Source organism: Hippoglossus hippoglossus, chromosome 11 (genome assembly GCF_009819705.1).
Source record: "Hippoglossus hippoglossus isolate fHipHip1 chromosome 11, fHipHip1.pri, whole genome shotgun sequence".
Classification (NCBI taxonomy): Eukaryota; Metazoa; Chordata; class Actinopteri; order Pleuronectiformes; family Pleuronectidae; genus Hippoglossus; species Hippoglossus hippoglossus.
Genome location: NC_047161.1, coordinates 8,634,167 through 8,654,311, shown reverse-complemented (window position 1 = coordinate 8,654,311; position 20,145 = coordinate 8,634,167). Strand labels below are relative to the sequence as shown.

Here is a 20,145-nt window from a genome sequence, read left to right as displayed (position 1 = left end):
GTTCTACATTTGTGTTGAAATAAAAATGTCAACACTGAAATCCTGTTTATATATATTGTTGTATTTGTGTTTGATTTTTGTGTTTAGCATGAATAATTGTGCACACATCATTGTTCCAACTTATTCCGCTTGAATCACTTTTCGGCTGAACTTTATCGGAGGATCGATAACAGGCCAGATTATGTGATAAGAACAACATGTCCCCGGTGACTCAGGCTTTCGTTTTTCTTGTGTACTGGTCCTGGACAAGTTCAGATGATTTCCCCTCCTGCAGGTGCTGTCGTGTTGCAGAAATACAGAAACAAAAGAGACCACGCATACACAGTGTTGACACCCGTGCCTCTCTCATGGTTCTGCAGAGGCTCAACACGCAACTCTCAGCATGTTCTTCTTGAGAATAAAGTCACCTGCTGGGTAATCCAGTCAGCCTGAGCATTAGTCGGCTGCTCATGACGCACAGGCCTGTGCTGGTAAGTCACAGGTCGAGTGTGGAGCTGGACTCGTTCTCTCAAGAGCTGGAAGATCACTTGCACCTCTCTGGTGTCCCCTGACCTCTGCTTTGTCTCATTACACAGGGAAGACTCACAGCAAACATGGAGACGTCTATAACCACTCGCTTAGAGGACCAACATGTCACATATTGATAGATGGTTTGAGCCAAATTGGAGAAGTAAAAGTTGTTGTGCAGGGATTAAAACATCATGGAGCATTCCCTCACAACACAGGTAACATGCACCCCTCTGTGTGTGACTCTCACTGGCTTTTTTCTCTCGATAATATCCTCGACCAGTGAATGGCTGCCAGAGAGCTTAGCTCACCTCCAAACTTTTGGCCTCGCTCCTGGGCAGGTTCAGAGCGGCACAAGGTTAGCTCTGTCAGGTTAGGTAACAGATAATCAGTAAGAAGAGGCTGTCGGTCCTCTGCTGTGTTGGCTCTGCGGCATCTCTCTCTCCCCCCCTCCCAGCGCCAGCTACTTAGCCCCTTCTCTAAAGCTGCTGTTATCTAATGACAGAGCCCGTGTAGAGCCATGGGCCGGCTGATTTAGAAGGTGGCTCCCTCAGTTCAAAGCCTCTTGGCAGTTGAGCTGTGGCAAACCAGGCCTGTGTGTGTGTGTGTGTGTGTGTGTGTGTGTGTGTGTGTGTGTGTGTGTGTGTGTGTGTGTGTGTGTGTGTGTGTGTGTGTGTGTGTGTGTGTGTGTGTGAAGAGGGAGTCAGAGATTGCTCTTCACTGGACAGCCATTCCGATCAATGTTATGCAAACCTATTAGTCAGAGGTTGCAGAGCTTGCTCCACTCGGTACTCACGGACTCTCCCTCAGGGTCAAACTCGCTGATGAGCTCTCTATTCTGTTGAGGGTAACAATGTTTGTCTGCTGGTTAAAGGCCAATAACAGAGAAGAAGAGCTTTACAACGCTACCGTGACACTGAGAAACTCACCCTCACACTGCAAAGTTTGTCAGGTTCAGCATCGCAGGCATCAGTGTTTCCTGTTGTTATGTTCAGTTTGCACCACCAGACTCATGATCTTTGTTTAATCAATAATGATCAATTTATTGATGTTCCATTGCAGTTTTCTGGTTTTGTACATTTGCATTGTTGTAAAGCCTGCATGTTTTCACATTGTTAATTCAAGGTTTTATGAAATTATTTATTATGATCACAGGTTGCATGGTTTTTTATCTTTATGTTGATTTGTTTTGTACCCGAGAATTAACATTTTATTTTATGGGTTATTTTATGTAAGATATATACATAATATTGCATGCTCAACAAAAATGTGTCCAAACCGCATCCAAATTTTATGTTATTTAATCATTGCATGCATCATCTTTGCTGTATTCAAACAAACCTGCATCATGCAAACTTTCATTTTAACCAACGTCAATATACAGCAGTGTCCACATCTGTAATCTAATTTACCATCCAAAGCACTCCCACTGAAATACAGCCTCTGTACATTTTTCATTATGAGCCATCAATTTGAAATCGTTTAAAAAAATTGCAAAGAAAAGTGCAATGTAAATTTGATCTCAGAGTGCAAGATGATGTCCTTGCAAGCCTGTGTCATTAATGCTTATCAAACATTTAAAACCAATCTTTTATATTTGCTTCTTGAGTGCAATGAATCACTGACCTTTCTATCTGTCAGTGTGGCTGGGATTCTGCTGAGTCAACCAGAGGACGGGCTCCTCTGTGTACTTTATAAGGCCATTAAGAAAAAGCTCCCAGGCACACTGGCTGTATTAGCCCCTGTGGCTTTGACTTCCACTAATCACCTTAGGCAAAGCATGGCTTTCAATGTGCCTGCATGGGAACACCTGTACTGGGCCACAGCAAATACTTGGTGGTTGTCATCATCATCATAATCTTTCTCATCATCATCATCATGCAGCACTCAGAAGTAAAGCAAGCTTATTATTTTGCCACTCTAGCAGAACATATCAAATGGTGGGCATGCAAAAGAGTGCAAAGCATGTCCACTGATTATTTGAAAGTAAAGTCTTTAAAATAAGATTTAATTTGATTCACCTCATTAAAACAGGCAAAACGGTGGTTTGAAAATGTATTTGCATGACAATAGACTTGCATTATAGCATTATCAGACGGGGATGTGGGTAGGTAAACCAAGGACAGATGCACTGCGAGGCTGCGCAAACAGCTGAGAAATATGTTTTTTCCTCTCCAACTAAAATATTTGAGATGCTTTTATTTGTTTTGTTTTTTTTAATCAGCAACATGTGTTAAAACCTTAATAAATTCTAATGACCAAAAATAGGCTGGAGGAATAAACTCCATCCTCTGGGGAGATGCTGCTGAAAGCGAGGTCAAAAAAAGCTCACTGCTTATTTTTTTGTCAAATAATGAAATGTTGTACAAATAAAACTTCATTGACTTCCCCAGGGCACAAAATGATAACAACAGAGAAGAGGCAATAACGAATTTAGATGTTCACCATTAAAGCTGCAAAGAGATAAGCGTACACATTGACTAGATAAATAAATATACAACAAAAAGCTACATCTTAAGTTTAATATTTTATTGCATATTTGGCTAGTGATTCAAAACAATAATACATTTTATAAGGGGGGGGGGGGGGGATCTGTGTTTTTTTACACTCACTGTTTGGTTTCTGAAATGCTTGAATTTCCCTCAATTATTTTCTATTACTGTAAATGTTCTGAATGTTGAAAGGAAATGATAACAACAGAAAAAAGGAAATAAAGAAATTAGATGTACACAATTAAAGCTATTAAGAGATACAAAAGTATACAGTGAACAGTGGAAAACATAAACAGCAAAAAACAAACAGATGAGCTCTATCTTATTGTTTTTATTGCAAATTTAGGATTAGGTTAGCCCTAACCCTCACATTCACTGTTTGGGTTGAAGTTTTGGGTTGAATATTGAAGCTTTGAAGAGTAAATAGAGGAGAAAATTACACAATTAAAAACAAAGATGCGATAAAAACAAATCATGAAAATCATCATCAAAATTACATGTTCCACACTCACTGGGTTTCTGAATCATAGATCTGTTTTCTTTTCTTTTACTTAATGATGCTCCGAATATTGATAGGAAACGATAACAGAGAATAGAAATTAAGAAATAAGATGTAAACCACTGAGATAGAGAAAGTTAAGAAATACTTTGGGTTTCTGACTCATAGAATTTTACATACATGAATTTCCAGATATTATTCTTTTTTCTCTCTTACTGAAATAGTGTTCTGAATGTATTGTTAATATAATTATTATATCTAAATATGGCCAGGCCAATAAAGCTAATTTAAAGCACTACAGACATAGCCCACTACCACATACCACAGTGCTAATATACAAAATAATATTGATAAGTCATAAAATAATAAATTATATAAAAATCCGTGTTTTTGAGACTTTACTCGTCAGAAAACAAACTTCGGTGTGTTTTTTTTTTTTCTTTCACACTAAATCGCCATTGAGACACCGAGTTCTTGTTGCCAGGACAACGTGGCTCCCCATTGGCCGCCGCCGCACCACGTGGCTCGGGGCCCTGACGTCACGGCTGTGGGGCTAAGCGGAGTGAGCGCCGCCGCTGGAGGAAACATCCTCCCCGGAGTTCGAACTGCGAGCAGCCGCCGGCGAACCCCCCCAAGCTCCCCGTGTGGCTCCTGCTACCTGTCGCCTCCCCTCCCTCCGTCCGTGAGAAACGTGTCCCCCCCCCCCCCACACACGGTCACCAGGAAGTAATGGGCCATTAAAGCTTCTCCTCGCCGGCCCCGTCACAGCAACTTCCCCGCGAGGTAAGTTGTCGCTGAGCGCTTCCCTCCCTCGCACTTTCTCCGCTTCCTACTTTTTTGGGGGGGTTTTGTTGTTGTTATTCCCCTCGCGTGGAGCTCAGGTGAGTTTCACACAGATTCAGTGTTTCCACACTACCAAACAAACTGAATCTGCCGGAGTTAAATTACACAGTTACTCCAGTTTTAAAAAAACGTGTCCTCCTCCGTAACTTCTACATTACAAAGTAGCACCACCACCATGATGATGCTGCTGCTGCTGCTGCTGCTGCTGCTAGCGGGCGGATGAAGCTTCAGCCGCAGTTCTCATGGGATGAAGCCGCTTCCTCTGGTTCTGCGTTGAGCCGCAGAGGAGAGGAGCTGGTTCTCTCTTTTTGTTTTACTTTCTCCATGTTTGAGCGAGGAACAGGAAATGAAAGAGGAGTTCTGAGGCAGGGCATCTCATTACCACACACACGCACGCACGCACGCACGCTCCGTCACTCAGGGGATTTAAAGCAGGAGGTGGATAGACTTCACTGAACTGCTGCTGCGTTACTCTGACAAGTGAGTGGAAATGTTTGTCCTGCTGTCAATGAATGTCTCGTGTGTGTGTGTACATTAGCAGCACACTGTAATACACAGTGTAACAGTACAGTTTTTGTTGTCGTTATCATGGGCTTCAGTGCATTTACATTTATGTACATTTATCTAGGGCTGGATGATTTGGCCAAAATGTATATCAAGTTAACCATTAATATCGACATATATCGCGATAAGTAATTATTACACATTAAATTATTATTTTCAAGTTTAAAGACTAGTTTAAAGATTTTTGCTCATTTGTGAAGGTTGTCTTTTTTTTCTCAATGAGCAGAGAATGACTAACATTTGTTAAACCGAAAGTGGAACATTTAGGTGCTGTACCTCGTCACTGCGCTTACACAACGCACAAGCAATATAACAATATATATATTGGACTTTTGTTCTGTTGCCATTGGCATGCAATAAATTGGTATGGTTTTATTGCCCAGACCTACGTGGGGAGGGAAGTAACAGTAGGAGTCAGGATTCTAGATCAGTTATGGAAGACTGCAAGAATTTGTCGATTCAGTAAATTGTCAGAAAATAGTGCAAACCAATTAGGACTGAGGTATTTAATCTATCAAGCAAGAATTTGTCAAACATTTGCCGGTTTCAGCTTCTTGGTTGAGAGGATTTGCTGCTACACCTGTTTTTTAGTGTTGAATATTTTATTTTCCGAGAATTCCAAGAACAACAGTCACATTATATATTTTGTGAGACATTTGACATTGGGGCTCAGCGATAAAACAATCTTGTTAATCATTGCAAGATGATTTTCATCTACAGCAATATAACAAAAGTTTAATACCCATCAATATAATGCTTATGCATTGTGGAAGCGCAGTGAGAAGGTGTAACACAAACTATTTACCTTAAATTTGTGTTTGTGATTCTTTGAGTTAAAACCCACAACCTTCACTCAGGAGCAGCAAGCAGCCTTGAAACGGTAAAGAAATAATGTGACATTTATTATGATATTTAATGATATCGACTGATATTAAAGTTTTTGGGCCTATTGTGCACTCCTTTTATTGTGCTATATAGAGTAGATCAATTATATCAATCAGTAAGGAAAATAGTCAGTTTTGCATTAAGTTGCCTTAACAGTGAACCCTGCTGGTTTCAGATTTCCAGCAGACGAGCAGCTAAAGTAGAACTGAGGATTATAGAGAATCAGGACAAGATTGCTGCTTCTCAAAGTGGCCTGTAGAATTAAGAGACCTGGCTTGTCCTTGTGCAAATTTACTCCTATTGGCCTGGTGGCTTGTGGTAGTTGAATGCCGTTGGCGTTGTTTGTTGTGGGACGTTAACAGGAACCTGTCATGGTTGGATTTCCTCTGTTGGTCCCAGTGAAGTGTTCAAGAGGTGATGGGGGCGTAAAAAAGACGTGAGTGGACACAGATGGAGAGAAATAAATAAAACAAATTCAGATGAAGGAGATTAGAGGAAAGAGGTTTTGCTTGCTGTTTAGGTTTTCCTGTCTTTGAATCTCTGTGGCTCGATTAGTTTTTAGGAAATGTCTGAAATGAAATACACCGTTCAGCTCCTCCTCTCTCCACGGCAAGAAACATTTAAAGACCTGTGTAGGTGCTGTCACAAGGGTGGAGTCAAGATAATAGCCCCCTTGGTGTCAAAGCCATCCCTCCAAACATTTCAAGATGCTGAGCGCTTACAAATGTTCGCTAAATTTGAACAGATGATCTATTTTCGAAGGCGTGGGTGTGTTGTGGGTTCATTCTGGGCCAGACTAGCCACACTAGCCACACTGGCAGCATCCTCTGTAGTTAGGCTCGTCTGAGATGCAGTCGATGCTCTTTCTGAATTGAATTAGACTTCTGTTGGAGGAAGCAGCCGGGGGAAAGTGGTTTGGAGAAAGCAAAAGAATGAGAGAAAGATGTTGAAAGAGCAAGAGCTTCTGAGACTGAGATATAAAGCGAGACGCACAGATAATGTCACGGAGAGAAAACCACATTTCTTGCGTGCTGCGCAGCAGATACCACTGGTGGAGTGGGTGGGAGAGAGTCATGGGAGAGATTGACATTTACATCTCTGCAGCATTTGTCTTTACAACAGGCTGTTTGTAGAGAAAGGCACATTTAGATATTCGGTGTAAAGCAAACAGCGCTCTGCCTGTGCAATCAGTGACAATTAACTGCAAGTGTCTGTGTGTGTTTGTCCAGCACTGAGTCTGTTCCGCAGCTCCGCCTGCCTTCTTGCAGTTGATGTCGGTGACACTAAAAATCTTGTTCTTTTTGCTGCCTCATAGTGGCCTCTCTGTCATGGTTGTGGTTTTGTGCAATGCGTTGACACACGAAGCTCCTCGGCTGACAGTGGCAGCTCATGTGTGCTGCGTTATGATGAAGTTGCTGCCTCAGGTCCCTCAACGACACGATGGTTGGGATTTCTAGTGAAGCTTAAAGAAATGAACAAGTGGTTTAAGACTGAATCAAAGAAAGAACACTTAAGAAAAATATCTTTAAATTTACATGAACTGTGGTTTATGTACATCCGCTGGACACGAAACACAAAAAAACTGGATTAGGGCTGCAGCTAATTCTTACTTTATTAGTTCAACCTTCTGATTTATTTATTGATTAATCATTTAGTCTACTTAAATTATCTCAGTTTACCCAGTTCACCTAAATCATATATGACAGAGGAAGCAGTAAATCCTTATGTTTGAGATACGTGTACCAGAGAAAGTTTGGCGTTGTTGTTTTAAAGATCCGTTAGTTGTAAAATATAAGTTGTGAAAATACACAATATAAGTTGGTTACTGCCAGTGGTCATTGAGCAGCGTCCGGCGGCTGAGATTCCTGTCAGAGGGCAAAGAGGGTGTTAACAAACTTGTTTTGGTAATTGTAAGCCAAGGACAGGAAGGTTTGTTGACAGTTTTAGTTACCAGTAGTATGTGACCAGCTCACAGTTTACTGGCAGAGTGAGTGAGTGTTGGTGCGGCTGCTGCCAGAGTGGAGAGAGGTTTGCTGATGATCCACAATTTGTGATTCAAAATAGATAATGCCAAAATCCTTTCATCAAATCTAATCCCTTCTCTTTTGTCGAGTAAGGAGAAGATCTTAATCACAGGATGAAGTTGAATCCATTATTATTACCAAAGAGTGAGCTTGTGGGAATCAATTAAAATATTTTATCGAGCAAGCGTTTAAAAATTTGCATCGGTGCCAGTTTTCGCAGGTTAAGTGTTTTGCATACTGTTGGTTTGGTGTGTTTTGTGTTATTTATTTGTCTCGTCCACGGTGTGTGAAAGCTTGAAGTGGTAAATCATGTGGCCTTTTAAAAAAATGGCTGAGGATCCAGATAGTTGCCAATTGCTTTTTGGCAATCAACTAATCAATTAGTCGGTGAGATATTTCAGTATTTCACCTCTAAACTCAATGATGTTTGTGCCTTGAAGCTGTCGGCATCAAACAAACCCCCAATGTTGGTGTTAACAAACAAACAGAGAATTACAAGTGTATTCGATGTGGCCCTTGTTTGTTAAAGTAGAACAAGTGTTAAGAAATTCATTGTCGCATTCGCTGTTTTTTTCATTTGGTGTAACATTAGTTCATTTTATTTACAAATCAGCAAGAACACTTCTGCTTTTACTTGTTTCACTTGTTATTTTAGCTTTAATTTAGCTTTGAGAAGCCTTTTTACCAAGATGTCTTGACTTAGTTGTAGTTCTAAGTTGTTATAACATTTTACTGACTGCCCAGTGCCCGGTGATGGTGTTTTCTTGACCGCAACAGAACGAAACCTTTAGCAGAGTTCCCTCAGACTACGGATCAAGACTGGACCAGCTCCGACCTTACACTAAATAAAACAGGAGATAGAATTGCAGCCAAATGTTCAAGGAGCCACCAAAGCACGCCACAGTGAACAGCGCTGATCATGATACTTGTAACGTGAGCATGGCTGCTCCCGGAGCAATGCCATGCTGCAGGAGCTTCGGATAGCCATCACATATTTGCAGATCAGGCATGTGATCACAACCGGAGCTGCAGCCAGAACACGAACAGAAGGAGGGAACAGGCGTACGTGGTGTGACTAGATGATGACAAGCGCTGCAGGTCATCAGTTTTAGAAATAGTCAAATTGGAGCCAAAGTGGCACAGATGAGAAAACCAGGAGGAGTCAGTTTGCAGTTCATATAGGCCACATTGCTAAAACTCAGATTATTAACCGCTTGTGTTCTGTGTTTCTATGTGTCTGTTGCACATATTGTACGACATCTAAGTTTGAGGTAGTAAGAGTTGTCTTGAGTCGAGTCTTCGATATCCTTTAAGATCTCACTCGTGTTTGTAGAAAGTTTGTCAGCCCATCAGTATCTTACTTTTTGCACGGTTCTTCAGTGTGACTGAATGACACTGATGCTTATCTTTTGAATGAAAGGTTGAAGGTCACACTTGTAGGCCGACGAGGTTGCGCTGCTAGGGTTTCATGGGACATTTTCATGCACCAAATGTCAGCACAGTTTGTCATCTACAGTAAAACAAATTGTAGAAATTGTAGCAATGGTGAAAGGCATGAAATGAGTTTATAGCGGCATTGCATCACTTTCAGCTACTTGAATGTTCTGTGTTTTCCCCTTTTTTTTTTTGGAGTATGAGCTGCTTCAACCCTCTGACGTTCACAAAATGTGGTTGAAACTTAAAATAGGTCTTTTAAAAATAAACCATTCATTACTCGCATATTTTACAGCAGAAAGTCATAACTTTCTTGACATTCTTGTAGAGGGGGAATTACAAATATATTTCAAATACAGCAAGTCCAGAGTCACAGATTTTGTTGTCTTATGTTTTTGTTACATGTACATTTCATTAAAAATGACCACATACCTTCAATGAAGATTTCTTTGCTAAAGTAACGTAAGAATTAGACTCTTAAAGTACCTCTGAAAGTTTTTCACACGTTTTGATCACGGTTTCTATAATGACTCTGATTTGAACCAACTTTATTGGCACTGACAGCATTATTGGAGAAGACCCAAGAACAACATATGAAATAGTTTTAACCAATAATAAAGCTGCAGATGTAACCCTGACTGTGGTTATAAACCAAACCCCTCTGAGGTCTTGCAAACTAAATTTCTAATGAATTACTCAGATAATCAGAGCGGCTGTGATGCTGCGATCCTCAGCATCATGTGTCTCTGAACTCTGCACTTTTTCCTCGGCCTGAACCAGTCAAATCTTATAAGGTTAAAGTTTTTAATACCGCAGCTGAAACAAAATCATTTCACTTTGCCCTCCAGGCGAATATATCATGTTACAAAACCTTTAGGTCTCATAACTGTTTGCCTGTTAGGTCGAGAATGCCCCCCCCCCCCGGTGACAGATGGATCATATTGCATTATGAATGTATCATTCATGCGTCTGTGATCGAGGCTCTTTGCAGCCATTGTGGTCCCCTGTGGGGCCTCCAGCCTCTCTTTGGCTCTCCCTGCTCTTGGATTATCTGTGGGACTTGTGTTAAGATTTACCTGCAGGATATAAATGGAGACAACTGGGTGTTATGTAAGTGGGCAACAAGATGTTCTGGAATGAACGCTGTGTGGAGGGCTTTTGATTCAAGTAGCAAGAAGGGGTCGAGTGCTGCAGTGCTGAGTTCTGTACAGAAATACTAAAGAATAAAAATATTGGCTACACAGTGTGGGATTTTACCTACTTCACTTTTTAACTTAACGTCACTAAAGTTTCATGGAAATAATCAATCAACAGCTGAACTGGTAATGAAAATAATTGTTTGTTGCAGGCTTATATATTTTCCTGAATGAAAAAAATCTTCATATTCACTCAATCCGCAGTAATGAGAAAGTATTCTTTGATATTGCCACCAAAACTCGTTCTCGAGTATTGATATATCGGTACTGGATATATTTAATATTTATTTAACTTAATATAGGTGTTGGCCTCCAATAATCCAGAACTATAGTTATTTTTTTCATGTGTTGTCAGTAGTTGTTGGATAAGAAGATGGTTTCCACTCTGAGCTTCTCTCTCTCGGTGGTTTCAGGAGTTAATTCTGTCTCAGCACTCAGCAGGTGGAATACTCAAATGGTTATGTTTGTACCTTCGGTATCATTAGAAACAGAAAGTGACAACCTGTTCTCTGCTTGTTAATACCTGACCACCCAGACGTCACCGCCTTTATCTCAGGCTTGTTCTGCTCTCAGACACGCCCAAGAGGTTAAACCAGCGTCCACTCACTTGTCCTGACCATAGGTCCTTAGGACGTGGTCAAGGTAGAAACTTGTCTCAACCACGTGACTTGTTAGCTTGTCAAAGCCTCAGTTATGTAATGGTGCCGTCACAGGTCTGCCAGCAGCAGCAGGTAATAGTCTTAGTGGTTAAATGTAGGCTGTGATCTCAAGAGAGCCAGAAATAGCTGAGTTCTTAGGGTGACTGGTCAAAGGGATGTTCAGTGGAGGTCTGAGCCCTCTTCCCATCATTTCTTATTTAATACTCTCATACCTTCTGTCAGAAAGGAGAAGAAATTGTGTGGGGATTGAATTAATTAAATTCTATTAATTTGCTGGGCATTCATTTTGGCCTAAATTGGTTTTATTTTTACCCTTGCGTAGTGTGGAGCTGGAGATCGAACGATCAAACCTATAATTAATAGACAACCTGCTCCTCAAGTGAGCTTAATATTTGGTTTAATTAAATTACAACCTTTTCCAAGATATCGCTGCAAACTATAGGGCTCAAGAAACAATCTAAAGCTTATATTGATCAGAGAACCATTTCCCTTCATATGATATCATGTAATAAGTGATGTCAGGAAGAAATCTAGAAGTCAGATAGAACGTCATGCATGGTTCAAATATTCATTTTTTCGAGGTATCTTTGCCTCCTTTGTGACTAAAGACTTAAATAGATCAAAAAATCATTTATGATCATATAGTACACCTGTTAACTGTTTACTATATTGTCAATTGTTGTCTGAGTGTACATCAACTATACATTTATAGTTACCCACCAACCATAACATATTTTCTTTATCAAAATACTGCTTCTAAATGCTAAATATGGAGACTTAAAATAAAGCGTTGGCTATTTATTAACAAAAATCCTAAACATTATTTCAATCATACTGATTTGATTTGCTGCTTTTCTTTGCTGGAGGAAACCAGGAAATGAGTCATATTGTTTTTAGAACTGAACAGTGAAGAAAAAGCAATTTTGTCGTCTTGTTCTTTTGCAAATTGCAATTGGGCATTTTTCTCAATGTCCTGAGATTTTATAGACAAAACAATTGGAAATAGATCATCCTCAGATCAATATAGATTAATATTTCCATGTTTCAAAAGTCAAACGTCTGACTAGATACATCCTGCACCTCATGTTGTTGTTGAGACCAACACTAATTAACCTTGTCTTCCTCATTTAGAATAATGGAGGAACATTTTACTCGGCTCTGTTTGTCCACACTAAACAGTCTGACTTGAGTCTGTGTGATTAAAACTGCAGCTAAAAGCAAACAAACAATTAATCAAGCCGACATGTTTTTCAGAAAAGGTTTTTGAATTCAGTTCTGACTTAAAGGGGCTATGTGAAATAATCTGTTTTTGTCAATAACAAAGCGTCTCTATAGTCCGTTGTCATGACAACGCAGCCTCAATAATCATGGAAATGCTCCAAAATCTATTAAGCACTTAAGAAGCAGTTTGCAGAGGATGTGACCGACCAGACAAAACATGAATCTATGAATGAAATAATCAATCACGTCAGCTGGTTGCTGTGGGGTTCTGTTGTTTTATATACACTTGGTAACCTCGGTGAAAACAAGGAACAGAAACAAAAACCTCCTACTCAATTGAAAGTAGCCACAGACATGTGTTTTACTGCAGAAGACAACTTCTTGTTTAATTTAAGAGACAAAGTTGTTTTAAATGATCTTTAATACTGCAGCAAATTTTGAAAAGTGTTAAAGATGCTTCGGAAGTGACACAACAAGGTCCTTTGTTGCTTCAGCAAATGTTTAGTGTTTTTGAAATGTCTTAAATTACATATTTATATTGTGGCTGTTCAATGTTGTGTCGAGTTGTTTGGGATGTGGTTTGTGGGGATGAATGTACAATGTTGTGGAACTGAATTTCTCCCCCTGGGACAAAAAAAAACGAACAAACTAAACCTAAAGTGGAGCCAGACCGAACAGATAATATTCAAACTAACCAAACTTTGAAGATAATTTACAAATGCATTGTGCCGACTCTCAGGTGACAGGCTCCGCAATTTTGTGACGTGGTAAATGGAAAGTCCCTGTGAACATTTTTTCATAGGAAAAAACTTAAAAAGTCACAATTCATATGCCTGTAACAGCTTCTTACTCCAGGATTTTACTTCGTCTATCAAATCATCAGGTCCAGACTGTTTTCATCGGTCTGATATAAAGACACACACACAGACACACACACTCTTATGGTTGGTTCACGATGGACGCTCGCTGCAGCTGCTGATGTGTTTAGTCTCAGTAGCGATGTGTGTAAACCTGTAAACATGTGTTAATCTCTTTTTCACGCTGCTCGAGTATTCACACATTAAAGTCAACTATAGGCAGCAGCATTAGAGGCAGCTGCCACATTGCTAGAGCCCATTGTTTACTCTGAGTTAATTAAAGGATTATAGCTGGCTGTTTATGGAACTTGTGCGTATGTGAGCAAAAGTAAAGGCACACGACGAGGCAGTTAGCAAAACAAATGACAACACAGGCAATTTAAAACAAACTGGATTCACTTCCTTACAAGTCTCTGTCACAGTTTCACTTAAAATGCCAAAGTTCCCTCATGACATGGATGATAATAATAATGTTAGAGTTTCCATTACCCTCCGCCTCTGTATTGATTGCATGGTTTTTGACAGTTCTGCCAAAGTGTTTCCTGAGGAATTTGCCATTGTAGCAGCACTTTTTTTATTAAAGTTGAATTAGTTTTTTATCGACAAGAAGAGCACATTTCCGCTGAAGCACCCACTTTGTTTGGAAGTAAACATGATGGCTCTTTCTTCAGTTAGCCTTGATCAGTCAATGGATCAGCTAAATGAATGAGTGATGGGTAACTGTCGACAGTTGTTATTTAAAAAGAAAAATACAAGTATGTACCTGTATGACTTTGGTATGGGTTACTAAACAAATGATTTGATCCAGGAATGCTTTGCTCAAGGATTTAGGCAATATTTAGTACATGGACCTTATAAGACAATAACAAATTAGTTTCTCTAGATTATATGAACCATCTGATCTCTTTCACATTTTCTTTGCACAAAGTAAGAGAAACTCAAGACACAGAAGTGACGGATGTCTACGTCCCTTCCTGGAACAGGCAAACACTGGTGTGATTTGCTTTGGCCTGACCTAACATTGCTGACTTTATCTGTCGTTATCCTCGGCTCATCTTAGAACAGTTTCCTTCTTGTCTTTCGCCCGGAGCGGCCGAGCAGCAGCTAGCGGTCCGACAGGGGGAGACTGCTAAGCACATTAGCTGCAGGGTTAGAAGATGAACTGCGTCCTCTGTTGAGTGTTAAGTTCAACTTTTGTTACAGAGGAATGTGATTCTTGTCAGACACAGACACACACTGTTAGATCAGCTCGAACAAACAAGGCTGAGAATTGACTATGATATAGACTCAAATGAGGTCAGTTTACCACCTTGACTATTTATACAGAGGATGTAGATGTGTGTGCATCAGTGTTCCTGCCGGAAATAGAATCTGCAGCTGCAGAGATGCACGCACAGATGATGTAGCATGCATCAGGGTTATCAACAGTGTGTGTGCTGCACTGTAGTGTAAGTGTGGGTGTGGTTGTGTGTCTTAGTTTTGCAAAAGGAAAGCATTTGGTGGTCTCCTGCTGCAGGTGTTTGAGAGACTGAGCTTCATTCTGCATTTGCACAAGACCCAACGCTCAGTTTATATCAACCTGCTTTTCCTTTATCTGGCGTATTGTCATTATTTTTATGATAATGTTTATTTGCATTTGTCATGAAACGGGAACAAACAAGATAAGAGAAGATAAGCCCAGATATTTGAATTGTCAACTAAGGTATAGCCTAGAATAAAAGAGGGTACAAAGCAATTAAATACATATTTCAAATAATTAAATATGTATGAAACAGGACTTTTTGTCTCCTAAAGTTTTTATAAATGTGTTTGTTTTTTTATGAAGTTGATTCTCCTGCAGGAACATTTCATCTAATTTCTGAAAACAAAGCGTTCCAGCTGTATTGGCGTTTTTCTTATGAACAGTAACAGCATACTAAGAAAAACAAAAGTGATTCAACAGGTATTGGTGTCCTTTATGACGGAGGTTAATCCAGCTATTTTACATGTTAAATGTGTCTGCACTTTTCCCCCCACTGTGACATCACTCTCCTTCCTTCCTTTCAAAATAACTCCGGCCGTTTCAGATGATTTCTAACAACCCTTTTCATTCTGTCATTTTCCCCCTCAGCAGTCAAAAGCCCCGCCGCTGTCGCACCTCAGTCACAGCCTCAACACAAGCAGCGACCATGGGCAAACAGAACAGCAAGCTCCGTCCTGACGTCATGCAGGACCTGATGGACAACACGGACTTCACCGAGCACGAGATCACCGAGTGGTACAAGGGCTTCTTGAGGGACTGCCCCAGTGGCGCGCTGTCCATGGAGGAGTTCAAGAAGATCTACGCCAACTTCTTCCCTTATGGAGACGCCTCCAAGTTCGCCGAACATGTCTTCCGCACGTTTGACGCCAACGGAGACGGGACTATAGACTTCAGGGAGTTCATCATTGCCCTGAGTGTGACCTCGCGTGGGCGACTGGACCAGAAGCTGAAGTGGGCATTCAGCATGTACGACCTGGATGGGAACGGTTACATTAGCAAGGCAGAGATGCTGGAGATCGTAACGGTGGGTGTGCTGTGGTGATCTCTCTTGTTCTTGCTTTCTATCTTTATTCTCCTCCATCCTCTGTTCTCTCATCCGTTCAGACTTTCTGCTCCTCCAGCTTTATGTAGCCCTCGGGCTGCCAACAGCCACTGCATGCCATCGTAGTAACACCATGCTCCCTGGTCTTTAAACTGCTCCTGCAGTGAAGCAACATTTTGCTCAGCCATCCACACCAGCTGCTCTGTCATATATCCATATGCCTCTGTGTTCTACACCATTTGACTGCCCGCAGCAGGGGGAACAGATGCCGTGTAATTTTAGAAACCAGCAGTAAGGACCTCTCGGGTCCAGAGACGTCCCTAAATAAGACTCGGCGTGTGGTGTATTTCCATCAGGGAGCGTCCCTCTTCTGATCCTCAGAGTGACTCAGCAGTACATCCAGATAACGTGTGGTTCTTGTAATAGGTCTCCTGCATAGTTTCCTCAGCAGCCACAGAATAACTAATGTTCTCACACAGGCCCCAGGCTCTTTTAGGTTGATAAATAGATTTTAATTCTACAAAAAGATTTCCCACAATCCAACATGACTTCTCAAATTTACAGATTTTGTCCAAATCTAAACAACGCTCAGATTTAATTGATTTAAAACACAGACAAGTTAATCAACTTATGTCTCCAGATACAGGATTATTTTTCTGATTGCTTAACCGACATTTCTGTGATTGTTTTCCTAATCATATCACAAACTAGTGTCAAAATATCAATAACGTCATTTTAAGATAAGCATATGTATACATGCCCCCTTACCAATATGTAAGGGGGCATGTTAAATTAAATGCAATTAAATGATTACGATTCTGTGGCTGCGGATCAGACCTTTATTTTATAGATTAAGTGATTGATCAACTACTTAAAAAATCAATACAGTAGCTAATTAGCTGATAATGAATGTAATTAATGTCTGCAGCTCCTAATGACTGTTGATGGTGGTGCTTGTGTGGTGGATGCAGATTAGCACAGTTGTTCCGGTGCGTGTGTTTGCTGTGTTGAAATAGAAAAACTTTTCAGTGTGCAAGCTGTCATCAGGGGAAATTCTGTTCTGAGGTTGGAAACTCTGGCAGACAGATTGCAGGAGATCAGTGGACGAGGAGTGAAAGCAGCGAGGAGCGATAGTACAGGAGTGACGGGGCTGAAAATGAAAAACTAGTTTTCTGTTGGTGCGGCTCGTTCGCTGTTTTTGTTTTTTTCTCACAGCCAGACATCGGGTTGAATTATAGTTCGCAGCAGCAGCTTTCATTTTGAGATTGAACACAGATGTTTACTGTAGTTATTGAATTGTAAAGCTTTTGAGTATTTATTGAATTGGATTTGAAAAATATTTGTTTAACAGCTCCACAAACACAGACCAGGAATATTCAAAAGTTCTATCCACTGCGGATGCTTTTAGACAAACTTACTTCCTGTTGGTTTCTGTGCAGTGAAACAGAAACAGTCCCTTCCTCTCAGAGGAGTCAGTAGATTAGATTAATGGATATATTATACAGTTTATATGTATATGTAGAATGTTTTTTTTGCACTTTGCCAGCTAATGGAACCTTGTATTTGTGCTTCTGTCAGAATAACTGATGTAAAACATGGTCAGAGGAAAGAAAACAACTCTGTCATGAATGGATAAATAATATTACAGTTTCCGGTAAGAGTCTGTGTCTCTGATTCCTCTGCCTCTGTTCCCTCTGTCTTCAGGCCATTTACAAGATGGTCTCCGCTGTGATGAAGATGCCTGAGGACGAGTCCACGCCTGAGAAACGCACAGATAAGATCTTCAGGCAGATGGACACAAATCGAGATGGTAGGACTTCTTATCTGCCTCTAGTAAAAGTAATCGTTACAAAGTCTAGAACTTCTGGATCCATCAGATATGCTCTGCTGCAAAATCTGGGCTCTGCAGTATTTAGTCACTATAGGTAAAGTGGCACACTTAAAATGAATCGCTATAAAAAGAATTTAAAAGAACTTTGTTGGTAAAGTGGCACTTTGCTTTTAGGAAAATATCTGCTCTTCAGCTATTCTTGATCACCTTAGATCATGTTTCTCTCTCTCTCTCTCTCTCTCTCTCTCTCTCTCTCTCTCTCTCTCTCTCTCTCTCTCTCTCTCTCTCTCTCTCTCTCTCTCTCTCTCTCTCTCTCTCTCTCTCTCTCTCTCTCTCCTCTCTCAGGTAAACTGTCTCTTGAGGAGTTTGTGGAGGGAGCGAAGAGCGACCCCTCCATCGTGCGACTGCTTCAGTGTGACCCCAGCAGTGCTGGGCAGTAGAAAACTGGACATTTACCATCACATTTTTATTATTTTAACAAAGGTTCAAAATCTCTCCCAGTTGACCAACCTGAGATTATTGACATAGTAGCTATAGAGGCACATGCACACACATAAATGCACACAGACTCACAAAACATACAGCAGTACATAATACAAATACCACTTACTCACATGCACATGATGTACATGTGCCTCTATGCCTGGTCAAAAACTGCAGACATCATGGTTCTCATATATACGGTACAAATCTAACTCAAGGGACTGAAATCCCATCAAGGACTTGTTAAACACTGAATCAGAGCTGTGCTGTCTCTGTCTGAGAGGACGGCCGGTGAGGAGGATCCACCAGATTGATGAGGTACATTGAGCCGTTTGCTGTTTCTTTTTTTATTTCTTTTATTTGATGTTTTTTTGAAAGCATTTGTCCTGATTTTAAAAGGGATTTGAAATGTTCATTTTGCTCATCTGTATCTGACTCGGTTGTTGCGTGACAACTTAAAATAGTATTCCAATCTAACTCCACGTCGACACTGGACGAAATGAAGAGCGCGAGTCTGGGACTACGAGTGTCCACAGCTTACATCATGGCTACGCGTGGCTAGGAGACCTGGGAAATGTAGTTTTTAATCAGAGGGATTATTGAAGGGATGAACGATTTCTTTATATTGTATATTCAGGAGGAACGTTACATGAAACCAAGACTCAGATTTCAAAATGAAGGGGGATATTCTGACCACAGATTCACGCCATCTGTTCTTCGAAAGTGACTTTTTATGCCAAGTTTTGTGTCCACAAAAAATACGCACACACACACACACATTTTACACAACATAGACATTCACACATTAATTTCAGTGATGAATACATGAACTTGACATATGTACGGAGCTGTGATTCTCTTTCTTCATTTATGGTTCAAACAAGTGTATAAGCAAAAACAAAAAAAGAGGTTAGATGTTATATGAATATATAGTATGTGCTTATATATTCTTTTACTCTGTGATAATATTGTGGCGTTTTGCTGCAGTGGAAGAGATTCACTTTAAAAACAGATGATTTTTGACGTATAAATTATTGCAATGTCATGATTAACATTTTCTTTTCTTTTACGTGACGATATGAAAGAAATATTGTACTGTATATTCACTCATATTTATGCTAGGGATGTTTTAAAAAGAAACGAGAGGACCACACATATTGCTATGCATTCAACTTCGAACATCATCAGCTACATTTAGTTTAAGTCTTTTTACTGTTAACAGAGAAAAAATAGCGTCTGATTTTTAAAAAAAAATCCTTCCTGAACCCCTCCCCCACCCCCCCACTGCTGACTTCATGTTTCCCTGGAAGCCATTAAAGGTTTGCAGTCGTTAAGTTTAAAAAAAAAAAAATCCTGTGTGATAAATGTCAAAACAACACAATCAGTGGTAATGTCTGAAAATCTCACGTTTCAGTGCAAATGTGACATCTCGTCTTTTTCTGCCATCTGCGGAACAATTGGACAAATTGTGTAGTTTTGTGCTACAGCGATGATAAAGACGCCAGAAATCTTTACCGACGACCACGCACAGTAACAGACACTTAACTGACAGAACTAAAACACTGCGGTTGGAGGCAAGTAACAAACCAAAACCCCCTGTGTCTGTTTCCAGGATTTACTGATAACTCTTTACTGCTTCCATCCTGTTTATTTTACACCTGCTGCTCTGAAAACAACATCAGATGCAGTCAGTTTTCACAGGTAATGGAATAACGACTTTAGGGGGAAGAAGAAGTCGCGATGAGTACTGTGGGTTTCTGCACATTTCAAGTAGGTGATCAGGGGCGTCAGTCCCACCTTTCACTTCAATAGCATCTTGTGGTCAAGTGCCAAATATAGAGGAGTAAATAAAAGAAAAAAACACAGTATTGTATCCATTTACACTGTACAGTTGTTACCTGTCGAACAAAAGAAAACTTTGTCACTGTATCATTTTGTAGATTTTGTATTGTTAACTTGCTGTGTAGGATGTCCATTTTGTTATTTAAAATAAAGACAAAATGGGAAAAATGGTTGATAGTGTTTTATTTTTATTATTGAAGCATAACGTGGATATAATTTACCACATTAACGGCGTAACTGGAGT

General features: G+C 40.3%; 1 protein-coding gene across 4 annotated transcripts; it reads left to right on the top strand.

The window, feature by feature from the left end:
- Window positions 1-3,971: 3,971 nt before the first annotated feature.
- LOC117770472 (neurocalcin-delta B) lies at window positions 3,972-20,071 on the top strand. Of its 4 annotated transcripts, none has more exons than XM_034599971.1 (4): window positions 3,972-4,281; window positions 15,295-15,727; window positions 17,450-17,555; window positions 17,922-20,071. In XM_034599971.1, the coding sequence occupies exons 2-4, from the start codon at window positions 15,350-15,352 to the stop codon at window positions 18,014-18,016; spliced, it is 579 nt and encodes a 192-aa protein (XP_034455862.1). In that variant the 5' UTR covers window positions 3,972-4,281; window positions 15,295-15,349; the 3' UTR covers window positions 18,017-20,071. The 4 variants fall into 4 exon arrangements, with proteins under 4 accessions (XP_034455862.1, XP_034455861.1, XP_034455863.1 ...); XM_034599970.1 differs by having other exon boundaries at window positions 3,982-4,281; window positions 15,292-15,727; XM_034599972.1 differs by lacking the exon at window positions 3,972-4,281 and adding an exon at window positions 4,801-4,821 and having other exon boundaries at window positions 15,292-15,727.
- The last annotated feature ends 74 nt before the right edge of the window (window positions 20,072-20,145 follow it).